General features: G+C 52.3%; 1 protein-coding gene across 1 annotated transcript; it reads left to right on the top strand.

The window, feature by feature from the left end:
• Window positions 1-1,988: 1,988 nt before the first annotated feature.
• LOC103346529 (trafficking protein particle complex subunit 9-like) lies at window positions 1,989-26,343 on the top strand. Its single transcript, XM_070063919.1, has 6 exons — window positions 1,989-1,993; window positions 2,481-2,606; window positions 14,508-14,653; window positions 20,946-21,031; window positions 23,531-23,657; window positions 25,948-26,343. Exons 1-6 carry the CDS (start codon window positions 1,989-1,991, stop codon window positions 26,070-26,072), a joined length of 615 nt encoding a protein of 204 aa, XP_069920020.1. The 3' UTR covers window positions 26,073-26,343.
• Window positions 26,344-26,623: the final 280 nt, after the last annotated feature.

The raw sequence follows: 26,623 nt of genomic DNA, 5'->3' as shown, positions 1-26,623 counted from the left end.
TCTATCATGTTTCAAAGGGGATAATAATGCCTCCCCCCCCTTTTTGTTTCAATAATAATTGAAGATTTTTTTAAAAGATTGATTTATTTATTTGAAAGACAGAATTACCAAGAGAGAGGTGGAGACAGAGAGATCTTCCATCCGCTGGTAAACTCCCCAAATGGTTGCAGTGGCCAGGGGTAGAGCAGGCTGAAGCCAGGAGTCAGGAGCTTCATCCAGTCCCCCATGTGGATGCAGGGGCCAAGCACTTGGGCCGTCTTCCAGTGTGCTCCCAGTCTATTAGCAGGGTGCTGGATCAGAAGTGGAGCAGCCAGGACTTGAACCAGCACCCATATGAGATGCCGGCACTGCCGGTGGAGGCTTCACCTTCTGTGCCACAGCACTGGACCCCCTCTTAACCCCTTCTTTTATAGAAATTTTGAGGGAAAGTATCATGTACCTATTTTGAATAAAAAGTATTGAAGTTCTGTGAAGTTCTGTAAATATACCAAGATCTCTTGCCTTCAAGGTTTTTTTTTTTTTGAAAAAAAATTTGTTTTTATTTATTTGAAAGGCAGAATAACAGAGAAAGAGGTAGAGACAGAGAGAGAGATCTTCTATTCACTGGTTTACTCCCCAAATACCTTTAATGACCAGTGCTAGTCCAGGCTGCAGCCTGGAGCTCCATCTGGGTCTTCCATGTTGCTACAGAGGCCCACAAACTTGGGCTAGCTTCTGCTGCATTCTCAGGCACATTAGCAGGGAGCTGAATTGGAAATGGAGCAGCTGGGACTCAAACCGGTACCCAAATGGGATACTGGCATTGCTAGTGATGGCTTTACCCACTATGCCACAATGCCAGCCCCTCCTTCCAGATTTTGTAGTCTGAAGAACACAGCATGGTACTTGGCCTGCATGAGTGCTCAGAAAATTCAAGTATGGGTAATGGCAAAGTTGTCTTCCCTTGAAGGAGTTTGTGTCCCAAAAGCTGTTCTAGGTCTGGGGCTGGGGATGAGCCAGAGGAACAGAGGCTGTCACTGAGAAATGGGCACAAGGACCACCCCAGAGAGACTCCTGCCGGCCAAGTGTGGTACCACTTGAGCAGCAAAGAGGTGGCAGCCAGTCAGATCATCACCAGCACCCGTCTGCTCATCATGGTGCCAGTGCGCACACAGCTCAGCATCCTCACTGGAATTGATGGACTCCGGCTCCATCCTCAGTAAATAAAGCATCATCTGCACCATGCATTGGCCCTCCGGTCAGTGTCCTGTGTTTCAGGATCACCAAACGCTTGATGGGGAAACCATCCTCCCCCGTGGACAAATTCTGGGTTATAAGCGCTGCACACAGCATCAGCCCCTCTCTTTCCATTCTCTGACATTTCCTTTGGTGTAGCAGGATGCTGATGGTGATTATAGATGTCATTGGTTAAATTTATTCAGTGCTGGTTTCTATGGATCACTGTTGTTTGGCGTATTATCTCATTTTATCATTAGTGATTCCTTAGCTCCTCACTGCAGCAAAACAGGTCTCAGCAGGGTTGAGTGATGTCCCTTAAAGAATTGCGTGAGGAATGAGGAAGGACCAAGCCATTTCTTCAGATGTGGGTCTGACTGCACTGCCCCAGGCCCCTCCCCACGCAGACACCTCTACTGCTCTGGTCCTCAGGATCTGTGCCTTTCCCTTCCACGGTGACTTTGACCTTTGAGGCCAGAGGCCTTGCCCTCCTCAGCCCCACTCACCCCCAGCTCCTTCCTTAATCCTCTAGGGAGACTGCTGCACATGCATTTAATTGCACCTGGTCTCCATTTTCTTCATTTGGAAAAAGGGGGCCGATAATGCTCCTGTCCTGAGTCAGTAGCCGGTCAGTTGCTTCTGGCAGTGGGTGACGGGAGTCTGAATATCCATGTGCAGCCTGCCCCAGACAGCAGGCTCACTGGCATGGTGGTACCACTTCCCTCCCTCCCTCCCTCCCTCCCTCCCTCCCTCCCTCCCTGCTAATGAGAGGGATGGGGTGAGGTGCAGGACAGTGCTCTTTACCTTAGAAATCTCTGCATTCACTCAGAAATGCTGATTTATAATTATTACTTGCTTAAACATCTGTACATGTTTAAGATGTTTAAGTCTGTCTACAGAACAAACCGTAGACTCCTTGGGGACGAGTCCAGTGTCCAGCCTGGCCTCTTTGTGACAGCTGGGAAAGTGCTGTTTGGTCGCAGGCACACTCCTCCCCCCGTCCTGCCTGCTGGCTGCCTTGGAACTTGGTGCGGACACGTTTCCTGGGCCAATGGTAACCTTGTCAAGGAGAGTGCCTTGATGTTGCCTCCATCCTTAGGCCCTCACGTGGAGCAGCTGCTGCTGAATGTCTGGATCCACTGAGGGACGCCCTGCACAGCCCTCGCCTCCATGGTCTGTACCTGTGTGCCTCGGAGTGCTCAGGAAATATCACAGCTGCCCGTTCTGTTTAATGAGCCTTTATCTTGTGTTTGTGTTTTCTTCAGAGAAGAAGGATGTGACTCAGAGCCTGGAGAACTACACCTCCAAGTGTCCTGGGACCATGGAGCTCATCGCTCTCCCAGATGGCATCACCCTGACCCTGTGCCCTTCTCCAAGCTCCCCATTGTCAGGTAAGGTGGGCGGGGCTTCTCCTACCCCATGTGTAGAGATATTGAGAAGAACTTCCATGTTTTCCTGGATGATCGCCATCCTGGGATATGTGGACATGAGAGCCCAGGCCTGTAATGTCCCACAGTGGCCCCAGGCACTTGCCTGTTCAATGGCAGAGCCACGTCCTGACCCAGGTCTGCCTGGGCTGTGACTGAGACTAGTCTGACCTTGTCACTCTCCTACTTACAAGGTTCCAGTCAGCTCCTTTTTCTTGGGCCACGTGGCCCAGCAGCACAGGAATGGGAGAAACTTCTGGAACACACCAGGAGCTTTCCGGCCTCAGTGCCTTTGTACGTGTTCTGCCTATCCCTGGCATTCATTGTCCTCTCCCTGACTTTGTCTGGTGTTAACCTATCCCTTTATTCATTTATTTTAGAGAGATTTTTCTTTCTTTCCTTTTTTAATTAGACAGGTAGAGTTACAGACAATGAGAGAGAGATAAAGAGAGAAAGGTCTTCCTTCTGTTGGTTCACCCCCACAAATGGCCGCCACGGCCAGTGCTGCGCTGATCTGAAGCCAGGAGCCAGGTGCTCCTTCCTGGCCTCCCATGCAGGTGCAGGGGCCCAAGCACTTGGGCCATCCTCCACTGCCTTCCTGGGCCAAAGCAGAGAGCTGGACGGGAAGAGGAGCAACCTGGTCTAGAAACCAGTGCCCATTTGGGATGCCGATGCTGCAGGTGGAGGATTAGCCAAGTGATCCATGGTGCTGGCTGAGATTTTTCTTTCTATAATTAATTTGAGGGGCATAGAAATAGACAGAGATAGACAGATAGATAGACAGACAGATAGATAGATAGATATGGATTCTGTCCTCTAGTTCACTTTCCAAATGACTGCAATGGTCTAGCTCAGTCCTGAAGCACAGAGCCAGGAACTCAGTACAGGTCTCCAACAGGGGTGTCAGGAACCCCATCACCTGAGCTATCACCACTGCTTCCTGGGGTCTGCGTTAGCAGGAAGCCAGAGTCAGCTCGGTATTGAACCTAGGCACTCAAATGTGGGAACCAGATATCTTAGGTGGGGGTTAGGGTTAGTGTCTTGACCACTAGGCCAAATGCCTACCTCCCTTCCCCACACTGTTTCTATAGACTCACAGCCAGCTCAGTTGCCTTCTGGGTGCAAAGCCAGTCCTCTGGTTTCCATGGTACATTGGTCACCTCCATCATGGCATTCACCACCATGTGTGGTCCAGGAATTGCCTCCTGGACAGGTGACCATCTCTCCTGCTGGGTCTAGACTTAGATGGTGGAGGCCTGTGACTCCTACAGAGTAGGCACCTGTAGAAATGGAGGAACTGACCTCAAGTGATTTCCGTGTCCCTGACCCATCTGAAGACTGAAAAGAAGCTTGAGACGTGGCTTTGCCGCTGATGGGGGTGCTGTGACCCCAGGTGTCTGTGGAACCAGTCCCCACGGGGTTGGGCTGCTGGTCCCTGCCCTGCCCCCCACATTGAGAACAGCCCCAGGGCATTAGGTTTCCAAGAGCATCTTGTGCAGCAGGAGTGCGTGGCATGGGGCTGCTCAGTGTCTCTCTCCTCACAGCTCATTGAAGGCAGGTGTGGTATAGCCAGAGCTGTGTGACCCCCCCCCCAGAGCTGGGCGGGCAGGGCCACCTGGCACACATATTCCTGGCAGGTGTCTGAAGGGCACTCTTGAGGCAGCTGCTCAGCTGGAGGTGGCCACAGCCTGGGCTGCAGCCTGAGGGCTTGCTCTGGCTGCCAAGGGCTCTGTCTCGGGAGGGATGTGCAGCAGTGAGGCACGGGTGGGCCTGAGGAGGCCGCAGCTGCTCTGCCATGCCCCCTGCCTGCTGGGAAGGGAGGGCTTCCTTGTGGGCTTCGCTCTAACTAAGGCTTCGAGTGGAATGTGTTTGATTTGGGATTAAGGGCACGATTCATTTTTTTAAATAAAAGACTAGAAAAGCCTTTCTTAATAATTTTTATCTGCATCGTGGCTTGGATCATTTTTAAATTTAGAAAACCTTGTATAATAGGGCACTCCGCAGTTCATGGAACGTTCTGGGCCGTGTGCGGATCTCTGAGCAAGCAGGCCTCTCATCAGTGAAGCTGGAAAGGGTTGTTCCTCACAGGGCATGGCCACCAAGAAGGGACTTGATCTCCCAGAGACGCTGGAGGGGAGGGAGGCTGAGCCATCCAGGCAGCCCTGGAACTGAGATTTGAGGCCTTGGGTTTGTTCTCCACTAACCTGGGGCCTTGGACAAGGACATAGCCTCTCTGAGCTTTGTTCTCAGGTTTCCCACAGGCTTAGAAATGCCCCTTCATGGGCTGTTTGGTTTTATTTCACCATGGCTCCTACGTACAGCAACACCAGCATAGTTCCTGGCCCATAGGAAACACGAAATGAATCTCCGTTGTCTTTTTTCCTTTTTTTTTTTTTAAGGTTTTTGAATTTGTTTATTTGAGAGCTAGAGTTACTGACAGAGAGAAAGGTATTCCATTCACTGGTTCATTCTCCACATGGCTGCAGCGGCCAGAGCTAGGCTCATCTGAAGCTGGGAGCCTCCTCAGGGTCTCCCATGCAGATGCTGGGGCGCACACATTTAGGCCTCTTTCACTGCCTTCCCAGGCCATTAACAGAGACCTGGATCAAAAGAGGGGCAGCCAGGACTTGAACTGACGCCCATGTTGGATGCTGGCCCTGTGGGCGGAGCTTAGCTCACTATGCCACAGCACCAGCCCTTTGTTTTTCTTTCTAAAAGATTTATTTGTTTGTTTGAAAGGCAGACTTAGAGAAAGAGAGGTCTTCCATCCGCTGGTTCATTACCCGAATGGCCACAACAGGCTGGGCCAAGCTGAAGCCAGGAGCCAGGAATTGCATTCAGGTCTCTCACATGGGTGACAGCTGCCCAAATACCTGGGCCATCTTCCACTGGTTTCCCAGGTGCTCCCAGCAGGGAGCTGGATCAGAGGTGGAGCAGTCAGGACTTGAACCAGCACCCAAATAGGATGCAGGCCTTGAAGGCTGCTGCTTAACCCACTGAGCTACAACGCTGGCCAAGTTTCCTTCTTGGAGACATTTTTATACCCACACTTCCCAACAGTGCATGGATCACATAGGCCTGGTGTTGTATCAGAGTGACAGCAGCAGCTCCCTGCCTCGCATTCTCGTCACTCCGTGTTCAGGAAAAGAGAGAAGGAAAGGTAGGGGCCATCCTCTCAGGGGCCTTTATAAGTGTCCCTATGCTTTCCACCGTCCCAGGTCCATACCCCTGAACTATATGACGGAGGTGAAGCCTCAGGACTGTTGGCCAATGGGGCGGAGTGGGGGAGTGGACGTTAGGAGTCAGCCCTCAGTCCAGGCCCCATGTCGTGCGTTGTAACCCACTCAGCCTGCCATGCTGCCCAGGCACAGAGGCCAGTTTTCGTGTCCAGACTGCCATGCTGTGGGGCAAGACAGCACACTGGTGGGAGCTGCCCTTCCCTCCTCTGAGAGGGAGGCCTTGGACAGGAAGCTCCGCCACAGAGTGGGGGTGTGCTCTGTTTTGTGAGCTGTGTAGCCTCTTCCTGAACTTGTGACATGTTCTGCCTAGGAGGGCTGGGTCTGGGGGCCTGTGTTTTTATCCGAGACTAATTTTCATGCACAGATACACATTCGCTTACTTTAATGTGCTTGCCAGCTTTTGCTTTTGTGCTGTTCTCTTAAGTTTTCCCTGCTTGGAAAGATAAGGAATTAGGACAAACGTGATGTCCTTGCTCTGTAATTCTTCAGCCTCTAATGTTTTTCTTCTCCTTGTCCAAGTAAGATCTTTCTTCTCCAGAGATATACCCCAGGTCATGCTTCTGGAACAGGCCGTGTGAGCTTCCTCCTCTGAATCCCTCTCTGTCACAGGCCTCTGATGCGTAAGCACTTCCCTGGGCTTCAGGAAGGAGGAACTGTAGCTAATAGTTATTGATGTAACTTCTTAAGGCCAAACATTAATAACTTCCCTTAATGTAAAATTGGAAAAACCATAGGATTCTGCCCAGTAGACTTGTATCCAAACTCTGTTTTCTGTAATTAATCGTGTGGTTTTAAAGAACCATTTAGCTTTTCCTTGCCTTCATCTCCTCCCAAAGTGAGGCCGCTGGTGCTGAGCTCCTGTGAGGACTGAGTGAGACGCTGGGGAAGTGCAGTGTAAGCAGCAGAGGTCTCTGCAGGTCTGTGTTCTCCTGGAAGCTCCAGGGAGCTCTTGCACTGATTAAAGTGACTTTACCGTTTCCTGCCAGTTAATGCTTTTGCCTATACATACAAGTATTAAGTTATGTCAGCTGAATTAAATCCATCGCTCCCTATGAAATGAAATGTGACTTTATTTACTCTTGAAAATTCATGTTACTTAGAGCTAGAGCTAGGAAATGAGGAGTGGTTGTGTTGGTCCACGTGTCTCTCATCTGATTGTCTATCCTCTCTCTCTGTCCCTGTCACTCTCACCCTCTCATCTGTCCATCCATCCATTTATCCATCTTCCTGTCTTTCTCTCCCCATCTGTCTTTATCTAATCTATCCATTCACCCACCTACCTTTCTGTTTGCCCGTCTGTCTATATATCTGTTGATTACCAATCTATCTGACCACCTTTCTATCTATCCGTCTTTCTATCTATCCACTGTCTGTCCATCCACCCATCTATCCATCTGCCTACTTTGCTATATGTATACTTATGGTGTCCTGTAATATATTATTATATGATAAACTCCATCCTATTGTTATTGTGATGCTTCCATCATTCCTGATTTGGCCAGTGGGGGCCCCTTCAAGAAGTCTGCTGTGTCCTTTGTCACATGTGTAGGGTTCATCTTATCTAACACTTCCCCTGCTCCAGCCCTGCAGTCAGTTGCAGCCCAGCCCAGTGGGCTGTGTTCCAGGTGTCTCACATCTACAGCCCCTTCTCTGGTCGTGAGGACCCTGCCCTCCACTCTCATGAACAGCTACTTCTCTGTTTTCTCGTCTATCACCTGTTGTTGTCCTATGTGTCTCCCTGTGTAGCTCTGCATGCCTCTGCTGGGGTGCTGCTGGACCCAGCCCATGGGCCCTTCCTGCTCTGCCTGGACCTCGTCATCTGTGCTGGGCCGGTGCAGGCACCCACCTGGCTCTGTCCTGTCTGGTGGCATCAGGACTGACTTGTTAGGGGCGGGAAGGGAAGGGGGTGGGTGCTGTTGGATGCATTTGGATCAATGAAGACACTCGGCCTTAGACTCTTAGTCTAGCACGCTTGGCTCGCCTAGAAATGGTTCAAGTGGTTATTGTGTGGGTACTATTCTGCCTTATTTCCTAGAGTGTTTGCAGCAGCACACATAAATATACATTAAAAATAGTCCTGCCAGAGTGATGGGAAAGCAAGGGCGCGATGGGAAAATAAAGGACAAGTTTTGTTAGTACCTGGAAGTCTTAAGGTACCATGTGAGGGCTGGAAGGGGCAAAGCATAACCTGGCTGTGGCCAACAAGAAGTCAGCCTGCTGGATGCTGAGGTCCTCTGTCTCATGAGCAGACAGGTCCAGTCCCACTGGGGAGACACGTCTTCGTGGTGACAAGGCTCATGGGGTCTCAATGAGGCGACCTTGGGGTGCAGGGGATGGCTTCCTGCACAACATCACTGCAGAGGTCTCCTCCAATCCCAGCAGTCGGCTGTGCACATGCAGGGTGTGATGCCCCAGTGTGCTCACTGATGACCAGCGGTGTGCCTGGCTGGCTGCTGTCTGGCTTGCTCCGGCACCACCACTGAGAATGTCCAGAATGACGGGTGGATTGCTGACACATCAGCTTTGCCTGGTGAATGTGATTTCCTAAGTGAGCTTTTGGCAGGAGTCAGGCAGCACCTCGCAGAGTTATGTTCTCAGGCATCAGAAAGAAGTGGCTGGGGGTGGGGGTGCTGACTGAGGATGGCAGCTGCCTGTCACAGGTGCTTGGTTCCCGGCAGTCCTCCAGCGAGCTGGTGTGGGATGCTTAACTAGAGGCACTGTATACAGGTGGTCTGCTCTTCCTCAGTCTTGCTTCTCATCCTCACAGTTGAAACATGATGTTAGTCCTGAACTCATGCGGGGCTTTAAACCCCAGAGTCCTGTACTGATGGGACTGTGAGGGTGGAAGCCTCACACAGTCCCATGGCCTAAGAGTGCCTACTGGGAGATCCCCAGGTCTTTGGTGGGTGTTGCCCAGAAAAGATAACTCTCATGTGATTGTGGATGCCTGAGTCAGGCCCAGCTGTTGTATCCCCTTCCTGGCTGGCCAGGGGGTCCTTCTTCTGTGTGCGCTCCACCCAGCCATCTGCCACCCTCACAGATGCACAACAGGTGCCGCGACCAACCTTGGAGTTGAACTTCCAAAAACAGTGATCTGCATAAACCCATCTTTCTTCATGGGTATTTGTCCAAGGTATTTTGCTGACCAGTCCTATACAGCAGCTCTGTGGACTGGGCCATAGTCTTCCTCAGAAATCAAGTCTGCGGCTATTTTAACGTAGTAGCCAATGATTTCAAAGTCCTATGCCCAGGAGTGCTTAATTTAAAAAAAAACATTTACATCAGGTGTTGCACGGCCCCCTGCTAGCTCCAGGCAGCCTCAGCGGAGGTGCATTTGGAGACTGAAGCACCTTGTTAGTGCTAGGCAGTCAGCTGCTTGGAGGATACCTGCGCTGGTGAGTGAATGATCACACCTGCTGTATAGGGCTATCAGACGCACCTGAGGAGAGTCTCATCCTTGTAATTCTGGTGCCAGAACAGATGATTGAAGCCATTTTCTTTTCTGTTGAGGTCTCTTAGTTTTTGACGGTAAAGCTGTTTTAGCAATTTATAGGAAACTACTTACCTCTTCTCTGGAGCAGGAGAACCGGAACTAACCTCACCCCTAAATGGTTTCAAGTAATTATGATGCAAATTAATAATAAAAAAGGAGACAAAGTGCATTTCTATTTTAATTCTATTGCAGAAGTCAATTAATCTAATATGTATTGAGTGCCCAAGATGGGTCTGGCTCTGTGCTAACTGCCAGGGACTCAGTCATGGTCAAGGATGACTGCCAGGAGGGCTGCCAAACCCTCCGTGGGCACTGCTGTCTGGAGGTCCTGCCGAGGACAGCCAGCTCAGATTACAAGCCTTCCGCTTGATTCTCCACAGAATTGCCTACAGAGGGGGATGACCAGTAGTTATAGCACCAGCCACAAATAACCATGCAGACCAAAAGCACATCTTATTAAAGAAGAAATAGGTGCCATTTCCCACTCCCCAGTGAGCCTCCGAGTTGGGGTGGTGATGTGGGTAGGGAGTCTGCTTTTTTAGGAGCTATTGCTGAGCTCCTTGCACCTGGCAAAGAGCCCTAGAGTTACTGAAGGTATTGAAATTTTTAAGAATCTAAGGATCTAAATCCCCCAATTAGAGTTCTGAGTGCCTTTGGTGCTTTTGCAACTTAAAGTTTAGGTTTAATTATGCAGCTTGAGGGGGGATCATACACATTTAATCACAAAGAGGCTGAGAGGCCCAGCACTGAGGCAAGCTGTCAGCCTCACAGGTGCCCCAGGGTGGGGGCCCTGTGCTCTCAGCAGTTGTAAGCCCTGGTCCTGCATTTTCTCCCCTACTTGGTATCCTCCTGGAAGTAGTTCTCAAACCAGGGCTGTTGGAGCCAGTGAGGAATGTCTGTAGCATTCGGAAGTCAGAGCGGGGAGGTCTTGTCCTCCTCTGCAGTGTGGTCAGTGCAGGACCTGGAGCATGGGCGGCTTCCCTGTTGCTCCACCTGCGGCCTGGTGAGGCTTCTCACAGCCATCGCCCTTCTGTTACCTGCTCTCCAGTGCTGTCTTCCATGCTTCCCTAGAAGGCAGGCTGAGGAACTAAGAGGGCAGGAGAAAAAGGAGTGCTCTTTGTCCTGTCTCTTCCCTCCTGCCCACTTGATTTTCTGTCAGTTTGCTAATTAGCATCCCACGGTTGCTTTGCTTGATTCCAGTTAGCCACAGTGTGCTGAGCAGAGCCAGGCTTTCCAGATAGAATCTGGAAGAACATTCCTTCTCTGGGACTCCTTACCCCAGGGATCCTGCTCCGCCATAGGCAGTGTCACAGGCCGAACGTGTGAGTTCTGTGGTTATCTGTGCCAAATTATGTTGCGTTTAGGGCAGGAGCCCTGGACATTTTCTGTGGTAGTGGTGGGGGGCATATTTTGTAAAATGACATAGATGAAAAAACTTGAGCTATGACCACTAAGCAAGGGTACTTTTCTGGCTGAACTTGCCCTCAGAGCCCTCCCCCCACAAAGAACATTGTTGAAGGCTGGCGCCATGGCTTACTTGGCTAATCCTCCTCCTGTGGTGCCTGCACTCCGGGTTCTAGTCCTGGTTGGGGTGCCGGATTCTGTCCCGGTTGCTCCTCTTCCAGTCCAGCTCTCTGCTGTGGCCCGGGAAGTCAGTGGAGGATGGCCCAGGTCCTTGGGCCCTGCACCTGCATGGGAGACCAGGAGGAAGCACCTGGCTCCTGGCTTCAGATCAGCGCAGTGCGCCAGGCATAGCGGCCATTTGGGGAGTGAACCAGTGGAAGGGAGACCTTTCTCTCTGTCTCTCTCTAACTCTGCCTGTCAAAAATAAATAAATAAAGATAAAAAAGACACAATATAATATGTAGTTTCACATTTATTAAAAAATAATTTTTTTGAAAAAAGTATACATACCAAGAAGTACACACATGTGTACAGGTAAATGAGTTTTTTGGCCTCTGATCTCATGCATAACCAACACTGAAGAACGAAGAATGACTGTTGCCTCAAGAGCTCTTGGAATGCTTTTACATATTTAAAAAATTTTTAAATTTATTTTCATTTTATTTGAAAGGCAGGGAGACAGAGAATGAGAGAGTGAGAGTGAGAGCGAGAATAAGAATGAGAGAGACAGGGAGGGAGAGATCTTCCATCTGCTGGTTCACTCTCCAAAATGGCTGCCACAGCCAGTATTATGGGTAAAAAAACAGTGAAGAAAGGCATCCTCGGTTCTTTGCCACGAAAGAAGCATTTCCACCTGGACACAGCAGTGAGCAAAGCGAGCTCTATTTAAGTCAGAAACCTGCTGCCACTGCAGCCAGGAGGGTTATCCAAGAGACACAGCCCCAGAAACTGTGTCTGTCCAGTCTCTTAAGTACAACTTCAGGGGTGAAAAACAGAATAGTAGCTAACAGTCCCTTAGGAGGCTGGGGCAAAACGCATCAAAAGGCTGGGTTTGTAATCTTGTCTGTCCTGTCTTGCCTGCTCATGATAAAACAAAAAGGGCCTTCTTTCTGTTTTCACTGTAAACTGAAAACTCAGAGGGTAGAATCACTGCTTCCTTGCTATTCTCATGGGAAAGGAGTGGGATTGGCACTTTTGTCTTGCTCAAGGCAGCTTTTGGGGGGAAGGAAGCCTTCTGGGCCATCTTAAAGAGATTTCCCCTTCTATTGCCTTTTAATTCCCTGCCTCCTCCAGGGCTAGGCCAGGCCAAAGCCAGGAGCCAGGAATTCCCTCCAGGCTCCCACATGGGTGGCAGGGACCCAAGTACCTGAGCCATCATCTGCTGTCTCCCAGGATGTGCACTAGCAGGAAGCTGGATAGGAGGCAGAGTGTCTGGGACTCTAACTGGGCATTCTGACCTGGGCTGCTAGTGTCCCAAGTAACATCTTAACTGCTGTGCCAAATGCCCATCCCTTTTCCATGTTTAAGAACATTTTAGGTGGATCTAGATTTTTCTCTGCTTACAGTGATGATTCCTTGGAAGTACAGCCAAGTTCATGTTTAGGTGGTGACTGTGGTGTGGAATAGGAAGCTGTTTGTGTCCCAAGAGACCTGAATTGTCTTATACATGAGTTAACCCTCAGGTGTAGAGCAACTGTGTCCTAGCCCAGGGGTCAGCAGCAGGGATCCAGAACCTCATGTCTTCACTGCAGTCCAGTGCTGTGATTTTTACACCAGGGACTCTGCTCTGTGTGTGCATAAGTAAATGTTGTTTTAGGAAGGGGCAGAGGAGGGGATTATGTTGACCTACTACCTGTCAGGTGCTAATACAGGTACCTGACATGTGTTTCCAGCTTAGTCTTGGAGTGACTGCTGAGGTACATGGGGATCTTACTATTTTTCAGGGACTTCTCACTTTTCCTACCTTTCCAGTGAAAGAGCCGAGGGCCACGCAGTGCCAGTGGCCTCTGGGATTGGATGCTGGCAACTCCTTGCCCTGTGGTCATGGTCTTTCTCCTACCTGAGAATGTCTCCCAGGCAGATGGTGAGCACTGGCCACAGGCAGGTCCCTAGGTGGCTGGGTGTGGGCCTGAGGCTCAGCCTAGCCTTCAGAGGGGCCTGAGTCCACGGATTGTGCAGCTGGTATTTCCAGAATGTTCACAGGGCTGGGATTTGCAGTAGTCAGGAATGAGCTGCTTAGCCTTGAGCTTAGCTTCTGAAAGATTTGGAAGCTTGGGATTCTATTCAAAGTCCGAGTCCTGGACTGGGTGCCTGGCGGGGACACAGAGAGGGCTCTGGTGCAGCTGTCCTCTGCAAGCTTCCAGCAGAATTGAAGCAGACAAAAGATGCACAGTTCTGACCCTCTCTGGTAAACGGGACACAGGGTGCCCACAGGAGAAGGGGGGCGGACGGGGCATGTTCGACATAACCCGTGGTTTGCAGGATGCTGGTTTGTGAGCTGCAGCTCCTGCCTGCGAATGCCGTGGACACTGGCTGAAAATCACAGCTGTGACCCAGACTCTGCAAAGATGGGGATGGGAAGTTGTCGGGTGTTTTTTCTGGGTACAGTGGGGATGCTGTATGTGAGTGTATGTAGCGGGTAGGGAAGAGGACTGTACAAGGCATCTGGAGACCCCATCCAGCCCGGCAAGGCTGTGGCTTCGTGGGTTTGGTACGGCAGTCCTCATTCTCCAGTAGAGGTTGGGCTACACGGTAGCAGAAATTTCCGTTGCAGTCTCATTGCAGTCTTAGTGCTTTGTTGCAATGAAATCTGATGCCAGCTGGGCCCTTTTCCAGGCCCCTGAGCTCCCTGGGGTTGCTCCATGATCCTGGTTGCTTCACCTTCCCTGTGTCTGGCTTTACAGTTGTGGAAGGAGAAAGTAGGAGGCCCAGGCTTCCTCTGGGAGGGAGCTGCATGGTTCCCACCCCTCACCTGGTGGCCAGAGCTGCTCCCATGGCCTTATCTCTGGGAGGTGGGGGTGGAGGGACATGCAGGTGCATTGCCGGCAGTGTTGCTATCATACCTGTTCTCCCCCATCCAAAGAGGTTTCCTTAGCAATATTCCTGAGCTGATCCACCACCTTGCCAAGACAATCTCCCAGGAGAGACCCCCCTCCCCCGCCCCCGCCATGGTTTCAGAGCCAGCATCTCTTGCTGTCATCCCTGTCCAGCCATGGGATTTTAGGCTGTGCACTTAATCTCTTGTTTGATAACTGGTTATGTGGAGATCATACTAATGGCACCCAAGCTGACGGTGGATGTGATGCATCAGTGAGACCACACAGATGAAGTGTGGGGTTGGTTCTGTGGGTCTGTGAGCTAACCCACTCCGGGGAGGCAGGGTAAGGGTCAGGTGGCACTGACAGGAAAGCAGGGGTGCTGTTGGCCTCTGACCTCCTGAGCCCAGGGCAGCCCAGCCTGCTGGTCGCAGTAGCAGTGGGGGCTCATCCTGGGCCTTGTCTGTGGGGCCAGGGGAAAGTGGCTGTGCCCCCATCCCGGGGTGGGGGTATTCCTGGGCCTTCCTGAGCTCACTGTGTGTGGCATTCGGCTGCCTTGCCCTGCTGCTGACTTTGAGTGCTTTCCCTTCCTTTGGTTCATCTCCCCTGACATATCCACTTTTGTTCCCACACGTCCTGTTTCCCTGAGGCCAGGCCAGCATGTCTGCTGACATCTTTGTGCCATTTGTCACAGGCGTGTGAAGCTGTTGAACCTCCCCGCCAGCCTCCGGCCACAGACAATGAAGAGCTTGCTGGGTCAGAACGTGTCGGCCAAGAGCCCCTTCATCTACTCGCCGGTCATCGCACACGACCTCAGGGAAGAGTGCAACAAGAAGATAGGTAGGCCCCGTGGCCCCAGCTCTGTCCCCCCGCCCTGCCTCCCACTGCCCCTGGCGCCTCTGGATGTCAGCGCAAAGCTCCAGGCTGGCTGCCTGTGTGCCTTTCCTCCCACGGAAGCTTGTCTGGTTTGCTGCCTTTGGCAGGCAGCTGCCCGTGGAGCTGAGTTTTAAAGCTGTATTTCATTGACGGCATTTTCAGGAAATTCCCAGGAACTGAAAAGAGCTGTGTTTATTGAGACTTAACACGGATGATGTCAGAAAGGCAGTGGAGACAAGCGTGATCTCAGATGATCCGTGCTGACTTCCCACCAGCAGAGAAAGCTCTGCTCTGGGGTTGGGCCGTGTCCCTGGTGCCGTTTCCCCGTGAACGTGGGGAGAGGGGGAGCAGAACCCTGGTTCTCTTGAAGACCTCGCCTCTGCCCTTCTGGCTCCAAGCTCCCCGCCCCTTCCCAGGCTGCAACCACTCATGTCTCTCCTGTCACTGACCCAGGGCACAGTGTGCCCCAGGCCCTCCCTGTCCGGTGTTCTGGTGTCCTTTGCAAGGCCTGGCCATGGCTTGAGCTCTCTCCCTCACTGCCCTGGAGACAGACACCAGTGTCCACTTGCATATGGGGTGGGGATTGCCTGTCATGCTGGTTGGCCTGTGCGTCCCCATGACAGATCTACAGGGGCAGGGGCCTGCATTTCCTAGACAAGGAGCCCGAGTTTAGGGAAGGCCGGGCCCTGCCCAGAGGCCAACTGCCCTTGGTCCCCTCCTGGTGTGGAGGCCCAAGGCTGCTGGCAGCTCTCTCGCTCTCGGTTTTTGATCCTCAGCACTTTCTGTGCTGCCTCTTTATTTCTGATTTTGATTGCTGTGCCTCCTTTTAGGGAAAAGGCACCTTCATTCCTTAGGGGCCCTGCCTCGCATACCACCGCAGCTGCCTGCCTGTCCTGACCCCCCCACCTCTCTCACCTCTGCTTCTCAGATCCAGCCACATGACTCCTTTCTGGTCCTTGAACACATGACTTGTCCCAGTCCCACAGCTTTGGTCTCTGCATGGACCTCGTCCCATTGCTGTCGCTGCCTCACTCACAGTCACGCTGCTTGGGTCTCTGTTCAAATATCGTCTTCTCAGAGGGGGAATCTGCTGCTCCCAGCACTCTGGAGGCCACCCTGCCCTCAGCATCCCTAGCTTGCCCCTCGGTAGTGCCTTTCCTTAACTCAATTAGACATTTGCCTCTTTATGGCTTCCCTCCCACAATGTAGCAAGAGGCCTGGAGCTCTGTGCTGCTCCCTGTCCTGTCCCCAATGCCCATAGCACAATGAAAGAGTGAATGGAGTGGACAGGGCTTGTCCAGGACCTCACTGCCAGGAGAAGTGGCCTCGCTGCTCAGTCTGTGCTGTCCGCAGTGCCACGTTGTTCCCTGCAGAAGGGACACCGGAGCGCTGTGTGGAGATCATCATCGTAGTGTTCCTCCTGTAACTCCAGCACCAGCTGGCCTCAGCTCCTAGTAGGGCCTCACGGTAAACATCACCAACAAGTTGCATGTTGTCAGAACTCCCTGAAAACAGTGCGTCTTTGGAAGGAAAGTTGCTTGCTCAGCTACAGGGCAAGACCAAGTTGGGAGTCCTAGACAGACCTGTGCTTTCTGTCCCTGGAGATCACTTCTTCATTCAGATGCTGCTTGAGAAGAGGCTGGCTCGTATTTTTGTGCCTTTAGTTGTCGCATTAATTTTGGAGGAGTTGATTTTTATCTCCTCTTATAGACAGAAAAACACAGACTCAGAGAGATGGTTTCCTACAGGTTACTTAGCTGCTTAGTGGCAAAGCCAAGAGCTGGGCTCACACATCCCTAGACCAAGTGTCCCGCTCCCAGGGGTGCTCTCTGGTTTGCTCTAATGTGCATGCACACCTGGTGTGGGCCCCAGTTAGCTGCAGATTATGCCTGGCTCCTAAGGGCTCAGGTACAGCGTCATGGCTTCATGGTGGTGTGGCAGCCACCTATACACCATTCTGTCCTTTGCTGTCAGTGTTCAGTAAATCATGTGAGCCCAGTTCCTGGCTAGTGTAAGTGTTCCAAGCATGTTGACACTGGGCTGCACTGAGCTAAGCCAGAGGGTTGCAGCCTGCCCCTACCCACCCAGTTCGTGCAGGCTGGACAAGTGCATAGGAAGTCAAACAGGGAGACAGGATGTCGGTGGCAGAGGTGCTCCTGGGTACCTCCCCTTTGAGTCTGAGCAAAGACTGTGCACTGGGGAGGCGGGGCCAGAGAGGCTCTAGAGCAGACTTGTATAGAGGGCTTAGGGGCTGGAGGCCAGGCTCCTCTTCTTGAGGCCACCTGTGTGATCCACAGGGCCCAGCACAGCAGGGGATCAGGGAGCCCCTGGTTACAACATTATTAAGGATTCAAAGACAGCGACATCAGAGCCTTAAACTCAAGGCCTTGGAGCTTGGCTTGGAGTCTCTGCCCTTGTGGCTCGTGCCCAGCATCCAGCCTCATTACTGTTCTTTGTTCTTCAGCAATTGATGAGGCTTCCTTTTGTGAATGAGGCCCAAAGCCGACACCAGGTAGGAGTTCTCATCGTGATGGGATGCTGATGCTGCAGGTGCCTGTTCACGGAGAGGGTGGAGACTGAGGGGTGCACATCACCTGCCCTGAGCCAGCCAGCCAGGTCATGGCCGGGCCCTGTCTCCTTCCCTCGGCTTAGAACTCGGCACTCAGGGACTGCAGTTTGTTTGTTTGCTTTTCATTTTATTTGAAAGGGAGAGACAGAGAGAGAGCAAGGGAGGGAGGGAGACATGGAGAGAGATCTTCCATCCACAAGTTCACTCTTCAAATGCTTACCACAGCCAGGGCTGGGCCAGTTCAAAGATGGGAGCCCAGAACTCAATGATCCAGGTGGCAAGGACCTGAGTACCCAAGCTGTCACCTCCTGCCTCCCAGGGTGTGTGTTAGCAGGAAGCTGGAACTGCACCTCCTGCCTCCCGGGGTGCACGTTAGCAGGAAGCTGGAATTGAGGTGGAGCAGGGACTGAAACCCAGGCATTCTGATACGGGATGCAGGCATCCCAAGTGGTGTCTGAACCACCATGCCTCACGCCCTCCACCCTTATCCTCTGTGATACAGTTTTGCATCATAGTAAGAAGTGCCTGCTCATCTATTCAGTGGATAATGTCAAGCTTTGTGTTTTTTCTGAAATATCTATAACAGAAGGTTCAGCTGAGATGCATATTATTTGTTGAATACTCATGGGTAGGAGAATGTACTTTGTGTTCCATGACTTCTGATATCTTTTGGACAATTTTCTGCCTATAGTGTGAAGACTCGTGTCCCTTTTGCCTGAGATTCTAGTCTCTGTAAGTCCATCTTTAACTGGGCACTGGAGGTGAGGCAGACCCTGAGGGCCAGTGCTGACACCACCTGCCTTCCGCCTGCACTGAATCCTGGCCTGAGTGCCTGTGTGCAGGCTTCGTCTGGGCCCTGCTCTGAGCAGAGATGATGGCAACCAAGGTCCCAGGCAAGGCCTGGAGGGGTGAAGAGATTCCTCCCTCTTGTGAAAGGACCTTGTGGTATCCCAGATTCAGTCTGAGGTCACTGCTGCCAGGCAGGGTGGCCTGGACAGAACGTGGCAGCCTGGGTTGCAGCCTAGCCCTGCAACCCCCACTCCCCACCATGTGACCTTGGACAGCTGACAGGGCCACCTGGGCTGCACGTGTGCCCTCCATGCTGTGGGCACACTGGGAGCTCATGGGAGCATTGTGCTGAGGGTCAGATTAGAGAGTTCCTGATGTCCCTGTAGATGATGTTTGCACTGGCACTCGTGTGCCTGGGGCTCGGTACTGGGATGCAGCAGGCAATCAGGAGCGCTTCCTCCCACAGGCAGAGGCAAACGTGGCCACAGAAGCACCTGTCTGCACAGATGATAATGGGCGCAGGGGATGGGCCGAACCTGAGACAGCGGGTTTCACTGCCGCTGACTCCTGCTCCCTTGCTGTTTCAGGGAGGGACTGTTGAGGCAGGGGCACAGGCAGGGGATTGTCTGTTTCTGACAAAAATCACTTCTCACAGACTCAGTGATTGACTTTAGACTTACCTGTAGTGGACAAAAGCCGTCAAAGTACAAATTACTTTTTTCGGCACCCTGGAAAGAACAATGATCATTTTTTGACCACGAGAGAGAACAAATCTGTGATACCAGACATAAGGACCTGTTTAAGAGACAATGAGTTCCTCATCTTTGGTTGGGGGTGGGCTGGGGTGCCAGTCTCTTGCAGGCCAAGGGAGGCTGCTGAGGGCGGAGGGGTCAGGTGGGATGAGCACAGCTGCCCTGGCTCCTTTGTGGAGAAGCTCCTGCAGCTTATAAGAGGCTGACGTCAGACCCCTGCAGAGAGAGGGCAGCCTCAGTCCCAGGAGCTACCGAGGGGCAGCTTGGTGGAGGGAGAAAGAGCGTGGGTTCCAGAGCTGACAGCCTTGTGTTTTGAGTCTGAGCAATGATTTATCAGGGCCTAAGATGGGCAGGCTGCCCCACCTGTCAGGAGGAGTTTTCCCTCTTCGTAAAATAAGGCAAGTGCTGGTTCTGACCAGGTGGCAGTCGGTCCTGCACTGTGTTACTCTGTGCCATCATCTTGTGAATGGATCCAAGATGCCAGCTCCCGGTCATCATCACAGGTGTGGTGGAGCTGGTCCTGGATCCTGTGCAGGCTGCCCTGGCACAAGGTGTTTGCAGAAGCTGAAGGCTCTGTGAAAGCCAAGGAATTCCGGCCAGCAAATGCTGGAAAAGCCTCTGCTTCCCCTTCTGCCACCACATCTCTGCTAGGCCCCACCCGGAGTTCCCAGGCCTGGGCCAGAGTCCCTGTGGCACAAGATGCTGGCAGTGGTATTCCCAGGCAGGTTTGCTCATCTGCTAAGACCCCAAGTGCCTGCCTTGTGACCCTGGGGTCACTGCTGTTCCCCCGAGGTGATTACAAACAGCAGTGGGGCAGCCGTGTGGAAGGGCTTTACGCCTCACGTGGGGTCTGATTTTCCTTCACTGCCTTCCAGTTTCATAACAGGTGTTCCGGTGAGAGCCAGGCTCTGCCTGCTGGCATATCTTGGACACCCATCATGGGTACTCTGCTGGTGTCTCGTTGCTTTGTAAGAAATCACCAACTTCCCAGTTTAGAGCAATACAGATTGATTTCCTCACTGTCTGTGAAATCAGGGCGTCCAGTGCAGTCCTATGCCCAGGCTGTGTCCACATCTCAGGCTTGTCCAGGGGAGGTTTGTGTCCATACCCCTCATGGTATCCTCAGCCATTTCCCTGGGGTGGCCCCCCTCAGGTCCCCATACCCTGCTGGCCCCCAGCCCCTCCCTCAGGTCCCTGTTCACCCCTGCTGGCCCCCAGCCCCTCCCTCAGGTCCCTGTACCTTGCTGGCCCCCAGCCCCTCCCTCAGGTCCCTGTACCCTGCTGGCCCCCAGCCCCTCCCTCCGGTCCCTGTTCCCCTGCTGGCCCCCAGCCTCTCCCTCAGGTCCCTGTTCACACCTGCTGGCCCCCAGCCCCTCCCTCAGGTCCCCATCCCCTGCTGGCCCCCAGCCCCTCTCTCAGGTCCCTGTGCTGCTGGCTTGAGTTCCTAGGGGCCGCCCCTCCAGGAGGGGTCTCACCCCCTTTATGGGCTCACTTGATCATGTCTATCCCATCTAGAGCAATCTCCCTTTTGATGAACTTGGTCAGCTGGTTGGGGACCTCTATTAAGTCTACAGGAACCATTCACCTGTGTTCTGTCACGTGGCTTGGTCATCATGTTCACACTCAGGTCATCTTGGGGTTGTTTTGGGGTTGCTTGGAGTCTTGGGGTTATTTCAGAGTTCGGTCTCCCCCAGCGGCTGCTGAGTTACAACTGACAAGGAGGTGGGCTGGGTGGAAAAGTCGTGGTCTTGGGGGGCACAGGTGACCCACACTCTGGGCCTCTTGCCAATGACCCCAGCCTTCTTCCTGCATTGACAGCCTGTGGGGCCCTTGGGGTGCTGTGTGCTGTAAGGGGCCACACCAGGTCCAGCTGTAGCTTTGTGAGGTGGCCTTGGGGTGCCAGCAGGAGTGCAGCCTGCAGAGGGCGGGGGAGGCAGCCTGTGTGTAGTGTCAGGACAGTGGCAATACCTTGCTTTGCGTGGTTTCAGAGAAAGCAGGGCACACCAAGCTGTGAACTTCCCACCTCACAATGGGCATGGCGGCCACCACCTTTGTGGGAAGAAAATCGTCAGTGGGCTGATCTGAAACCCCATGAGAAGTTCAAAACTACCTGCTAACCGCAGGGTTCTTTTGTGTGTGTGTCTAGATTTCCAGTGGGTTCAAGGGGATGTATGTGAAGTCCATCTGATGGTGTACAACCCCATGCTGTTTGAGCTTCGAGTGCAGAACATGGTATGTACCACCGCCAGGGGCCTCTGTGACCGAGAACCCCAGCATGTCACTAAAATGCGTCTTTGCTTACTGTTAGAGGCACTAATTCTGGCACACATGTCTGCTTTGCCCAAGATAGTAAGCGTTTGGTGAATGAAGTCCGTGTTTTGTCATTACCGTGTCTCATGCTTGCTGCCGAGTAGACAGCACAGAGCAACCTTGGGCTTGTACACGCACAGAGCTTTGCCCATTGGCTGTGAGATTGGAAGTCAGCACTTTTGAGTTCATAGGGGCTTACTGGAGATTGTTGTGCTGCTGTGAGGTGACACAGGGATTGAGGCGCAGGGGGAGCTGTAGAGAGAGGTGCTGTGTTACTGCACCATGTAGGGTGTGGAAGATTCACGCCCTGGTCCATGCTTGTTTGGGGGACTTGTGCTGCCTTCAGACTACCATGGGATCCGTTCCCAAGGTTCTCTGTACTGCAACCAGTTTCATAACCGGTGTTCCAGGTGAGAACCAGGCTCTTCCTGCTGGTGTCTCACTGAGGGCCATGCCCTGTGCCAGGTACAGGGTGCGTGGGGCCCGGGGGATACAAAGGCCCATAGCCCTTATCCCTGGTGTGAACACAATGAGCTGTGTTGGGGATGCATGGCGCCTGCCTGGGAGAGACGCCCCTGCTGGCTGGGCCAGACTGCCTGGTGGAGCCACAGTTTTCCGCAAGCCAGGACTGTTGGGCAGCCCTGCTGCATGTGACTGCTCCCCAAGCCTGTGTTAAGCCAGCAGTCCTGAGACTGACTGAGGACCAGTGTTCCCCCAACTGTTGCACAAGGGTTCACTGGCCTCAGGACATGGCCATGGTCAGCCTCTGCTGTGGCTGTCTGGCTCTTGGAATCCAAGGGGGGAATTTACCACAAAGTAGTTAAAATGTCAGATGATTGCTGCTGTTTCTTATACATTTTTTTTCATTTTAAAAGTAGCATTTTTACCTGGTTTAAAAGTAATAAATTACATATTTTAACAAATCAGGAAGGGTAGAGACTTAGACAAGAGAAAAACACCACTTGGATATAGCCAGCATACCATGGTGCTGTGTCGAAAGCTGACTCATGGAACACTTCAGACGTGCACAACCCACCCGCATTTCAGGCAGGCAGCGGTGGCCACACCGCCCTGGCTGTTCTATGAAGACAGAGAGGCCAGTGTGTCTGTTAGAGATGAAAGGCATACGATCAGCTTCACTGAGTGTGCCCTGCCCACTGCACCCCCTCCACACGCACACACACAGATCACTTCACGCCTTTGCCTCACATGTGGGCGGCAGGCGTGCTCACTGCCCCCAGAGTGTCTCTGCTGCCGGCGTCTCCTGTGCACAGAGTTAGACACAGTGTATGTGCATTCCACACACCCAGCTGTCTACACCACGCACACATCTGTGCATGCAGGTTTCATACACCCTGAACTCACACCAAGGCCCAGCATCTTGCCTTCCTGCATTCCATGTTTGCGCCCTTCCTCTCAGCACACCTACTTACATGCCTTGTCCTGCCACAGATAAAAGAGGTTTTTTTTTTTTTTAAAGATTATTTATTTATTTATTTATTTGAAAGTTGAGTCACAGAGTCCATTTGCTGGTTCACTCCCCAAGTGTCCGCCCAAGCCAGGGCTGAGCCAGGCTTGAAGACAGGAGTTCTGTCTGGATCTCCCACATGGGTGGCAGAGGCCCAAACACTTGGGCCATCTTCTGCTGTATTCTCAGGCACATGGGCAGGCAGCTGGATCGGAAGTGGAGCAGCCAGGATGCAAACCAGCAGCTATATGGGATGCTGGTGTTGCAGGCAGAGGCTTTACCTGCTACGCCCCAATGCCGGCCCTGGATCTGAGAGTTTGAGGGTTGCCTTGACTGCGAACTGTGGAAAGCGGAACCCCACAAACAGGGCAGGACTCTCTGTGTCTTGAGTTCTTTAATTTATCTCAGCAGGGTTCTGTAACTGTGATGAAATCTTGCACATTATTCGTTAGATTTACTCCAAGATAGTTGGAATTTTTGGTGTCTTGTTCATTTTTTTAAACATTTTATTTTCTAATAGTTGACTGGTGATTGTTGACATCTTTTAGATTGTGGGAGACCACGAGGAAGCTTCTGGATCCTGGCTTTGGACTGGCCCAGCCCCGGCCATTGCAGCCATTAGTGGAGTAAAACAGTAGATCTCTCTGTCTCTGTTTCCCTCTTGTTTTCAAATAAATATAAGTGTTTCAAAAAAAGATAAATAAAAATTTTCCTTTGTGTTCATATTCCCATTTGGTGCAAGAAGAAAGCAAAGCGAACATCAGAAACATGGCAGAGAGGACCAAAATCAAGGGCAGCGGCTGTTGATCTGACTGCCCCGTGCGTCACGTGTGCATGGTCTCTGCAGTTCTCTGTGGGTTCTAAGAAGCCGCAGCCTTCCACTGCCTTGTTCTGGGCTGCCAGGTGTGCGGTGCAGGCTGGTCCTGCTCACGTTGCTCTGTGCCTTGCTGCAGGGGCTGCTGACCAGTGGAGTGGAATTCGAGTCACGCCCCACAGCGCTCTCCCTTCCAGCCGAGTCTGGTCTGTACCTGGTGACGCTCGTAGGGGTCCCACAGATGACTGGAACGATCACCGTGAACGGTAAGGGCTTTTCTGATTGCTGCTGTTGAGGGGCTGCCACACTGCTGTTCCGTACACCAGGGTCCAGAGCCTCTCACCCATCTCGTTAGTCCTCGTCCATCAAGGGATGGGGAAAGACTGCCTTTCCTTGGGATGTGGTGCAAGTTGTTGGAGTGTGATTGGCACCTGCCAGGCTCCTGCTGCGCTGGGCGGGGCCCCTTCCTGTGCTCTGTCTGCCTCCTCCTCCAGACAGTCTTCCAACAGCTTGGTTCCTACCTCTGCATCCTGACCTTTCCTGATGCCACGATGTCCCATGTGCTCTCAGGAAGCCCCTGTCTTCTGCTGGATCTCTTGGGAGGGTTGGCTGTGCACACTGAGTCGCTTCTGCCACCAGTGCCATGTTCCTGCACCCTTCCACGTCCTGAGTTTAACCCTTATCCCTTCACCAGAACACCTGTCTGTGGCATCACTAGTGGCGTTTTTCTGCCTAAACCTGGGACCAGTGGTTTGGTTTGCTTGGAGCTTTAGTGCTCATTTGCCACCCTGCATGTGTGGCGAGCTGTGTCCTCCAGCCTTGGTTACACCACACCCTCCAGATTTTCTGCGGTCTCTTTGGCCCTTCTTCCTCAGTTTTGCTGGTCTCATGCAGGTGTCCCCTTGCAGCCCAGCCCTCTGACAGGTGCCCCTCGCTCTGTGTTTCTTGTCCTCCTCTCTGTCCTCCATAAGTCACCGGTGGTGAGGGTGTCCCCAGCCCCACAGTGTTTTTCTGCCTCACAGCCCCGCAGACTGCTCACCATACCTGGGGTCAGGTGCACTTCCCTGGCCTGTGCCCCAGCACTTCCCAGCTATACCCCTGGTGTCCAGCGGGTGGGACATGCGTGTTCAACACGTCCAACCCAAGTGTACTAGCTCCCCTCCCCAAAGCAGTCTCTTCTCTGAGACCCCTCTCTCTCCTCTAAAAGGCGTCGTGGTCAACCAGTGGGAGTAACTTTCCCTCGTCATCAGGCCAAGTTCCCCAGCCCTGTGTGGTCCATCTCTGTGCTCCTCTGCCGAGCCTTCCTGCTGGGTTACACATTGTTCCTCTACCTTTGCTGTCTTGCAAGTGCCCTATCCTTTTCCACTTCCTCCACTACCTGTGTGGACTTAGTGGTCCCTGAGCTGTGCATCTCTGTACAGAGCAGTTGGCATTGTTCTTTGGTGTGTCTTGTGCACAAAGCTAGACGGGCTGACCCTGTACTGCTGTGCACAGTAATTGTGGACCCCAAGTCTTTGTCATCAGACTATTATGTGACAGCCATTTTCAGCAATGGTAAGGAAAGGCCTGATTCTAATTAGGGATTATAAAATAGTGGTTGCTCAGCAGGCGAAACATATATCAGGTTCCTGTTGAAAGGGAAATGCAAGAGACCCTGGTTCCAGGTATGGATTTGTGGGGAGAATAGTGTTTTGCCCATTGCAGGGGTGTTTTGACAAGCCCACTCTCTGAGGGAGGGTGAGCTGGAATGGTGTTGAGAGCGCAGCTCCCAGCCAGCAGGAACCTCACGAGGACCGAGGAGGCTGCTGGAGCCCCAGGAGCCCTTGAAAGCCATGCTGGCTTCTCCATTGAGCACACCCCAGGCTCACACAAGTGTAGGCAGGTTGTCACCTGAGCCTCGAGCCACTGGGTATGGTTTCATTTTGTTGCACAGTAAATGCTGTTGACAATAATTAGCTAAATTTCAAAAGCCGTTCTACAGCTTTGCTTAAATAGTTTCAAGTGCTTATCTCACCAGTGGGAAATTTGCTCATCTTAAACGGCAGTGCTCACACACACACACACACACACAGCCAGTTCACCCCATCACAAAGCTGCTGCAATAATAATAATTGGCTCTTGAACTTTCGTCTCTCAACAGAAGGTTCTGAAGCATTTTTCAAATACTCATTAAATTACATTATGTCCCGGGAAGGAATATTAACTGCCATCCTCACTGTGGAGATGGATAAATCTGAAAAGCAAGTGAGTCCCAGGCTGAGATGCTGACTACGGGTTGTGCAGAGATTGATGGCTTACAGGAGCTTTCCCAATTGGGCCCAGTCAGCCTGGTGGGATGGGAGTACAGGTGCTGTTGTAATCCCCACCACAAAGGAGGAGCCCGAGGGATGTTGAGGCTGTGGGCAGGGACTGGCAGGTAACGGAGCCAGCACCAGGACCCAGGTCTACTGCAGGGTTGCCCTTGCTGATTGGGGACTTCAGCAGTGGACAGAAAGGTGGACATGGGGCATGGAACTTTGCTGGGAGTTGTGAGGTCTCTACTTTCCTGTGTCCCAGGTTACCACACCACCATCTTTGGTGTTGTCAGTGACTGCCTGCTGGACCACCTCCCGGGAATAAAGACCAGCGGCTCTACTGTGGAAGTCTGGCACCCATATGGGATTGTTTTATTTTTGTTTTAGATTTTCAGCATCACAGGGAAGCATAAAGGAGAAAGGGAAGTGGCTGTCGGGAGGCCTGGAGCCAGTCACTGTGAATGCTTGGAGGTGCTTCCTGCCACTTTAGAAAACACTTTTCTGAACACGGTGTCATAGATGAGTTTTTGTGAAATCACATTAATAAGCTTTTCCTCACACTTTCACAGAGTCTTAAAAAAACGTTTCTAGTTGCGTTTAAAAAGGACAGCCTGAGGATATCTCAGGACTGCATAACCGCCCTTTCCTTGCTGTTGGATTTGGGCCATTCTCAGTTGTTGCCCTCAGGGGTGACACTTCTTGGACATCCTTTGGCTATTTTTAGGATGTCTGAGATTTTCTAAAAGGTTTTAACTGGTTTGTGTGTCTGATACATGCTTGTTGCTTGCTAGGCAGTGGGCCAGGTGCCAGAGCTGAAACCGTGGGCCCAGCATTCTGGGGCCTGGTGCTCAAGGAGGCTGTGTTCAGCGGGAGAGAGGGAGAAGGCAGAACCAGCATGGCCACTGCCCTCCGGTCCCCACTGGTGGCCGTGAGGGGCT

Source organism: Oryctolagus cuniculus, chromosome 19 (genome assembly GCF_964237555.1).
Source record: "Oryctolagus cuniculus chromosome 19, mOryCun1.1, whole genome shotgun sequence".
In the NCBI taxonomy this organism is placed as follows: domain Eukaryota; kingdom Metazoa; phylum Chordata; class Mammalia; order Lagomorpha; family Leporidae; genus Oryctolagus; species Oryctolagus cuniculus.
Note: the sequence above shows the minus strand (reverse complement) of the source record. Positions and strands in the feature narration are given on the sequence as shown.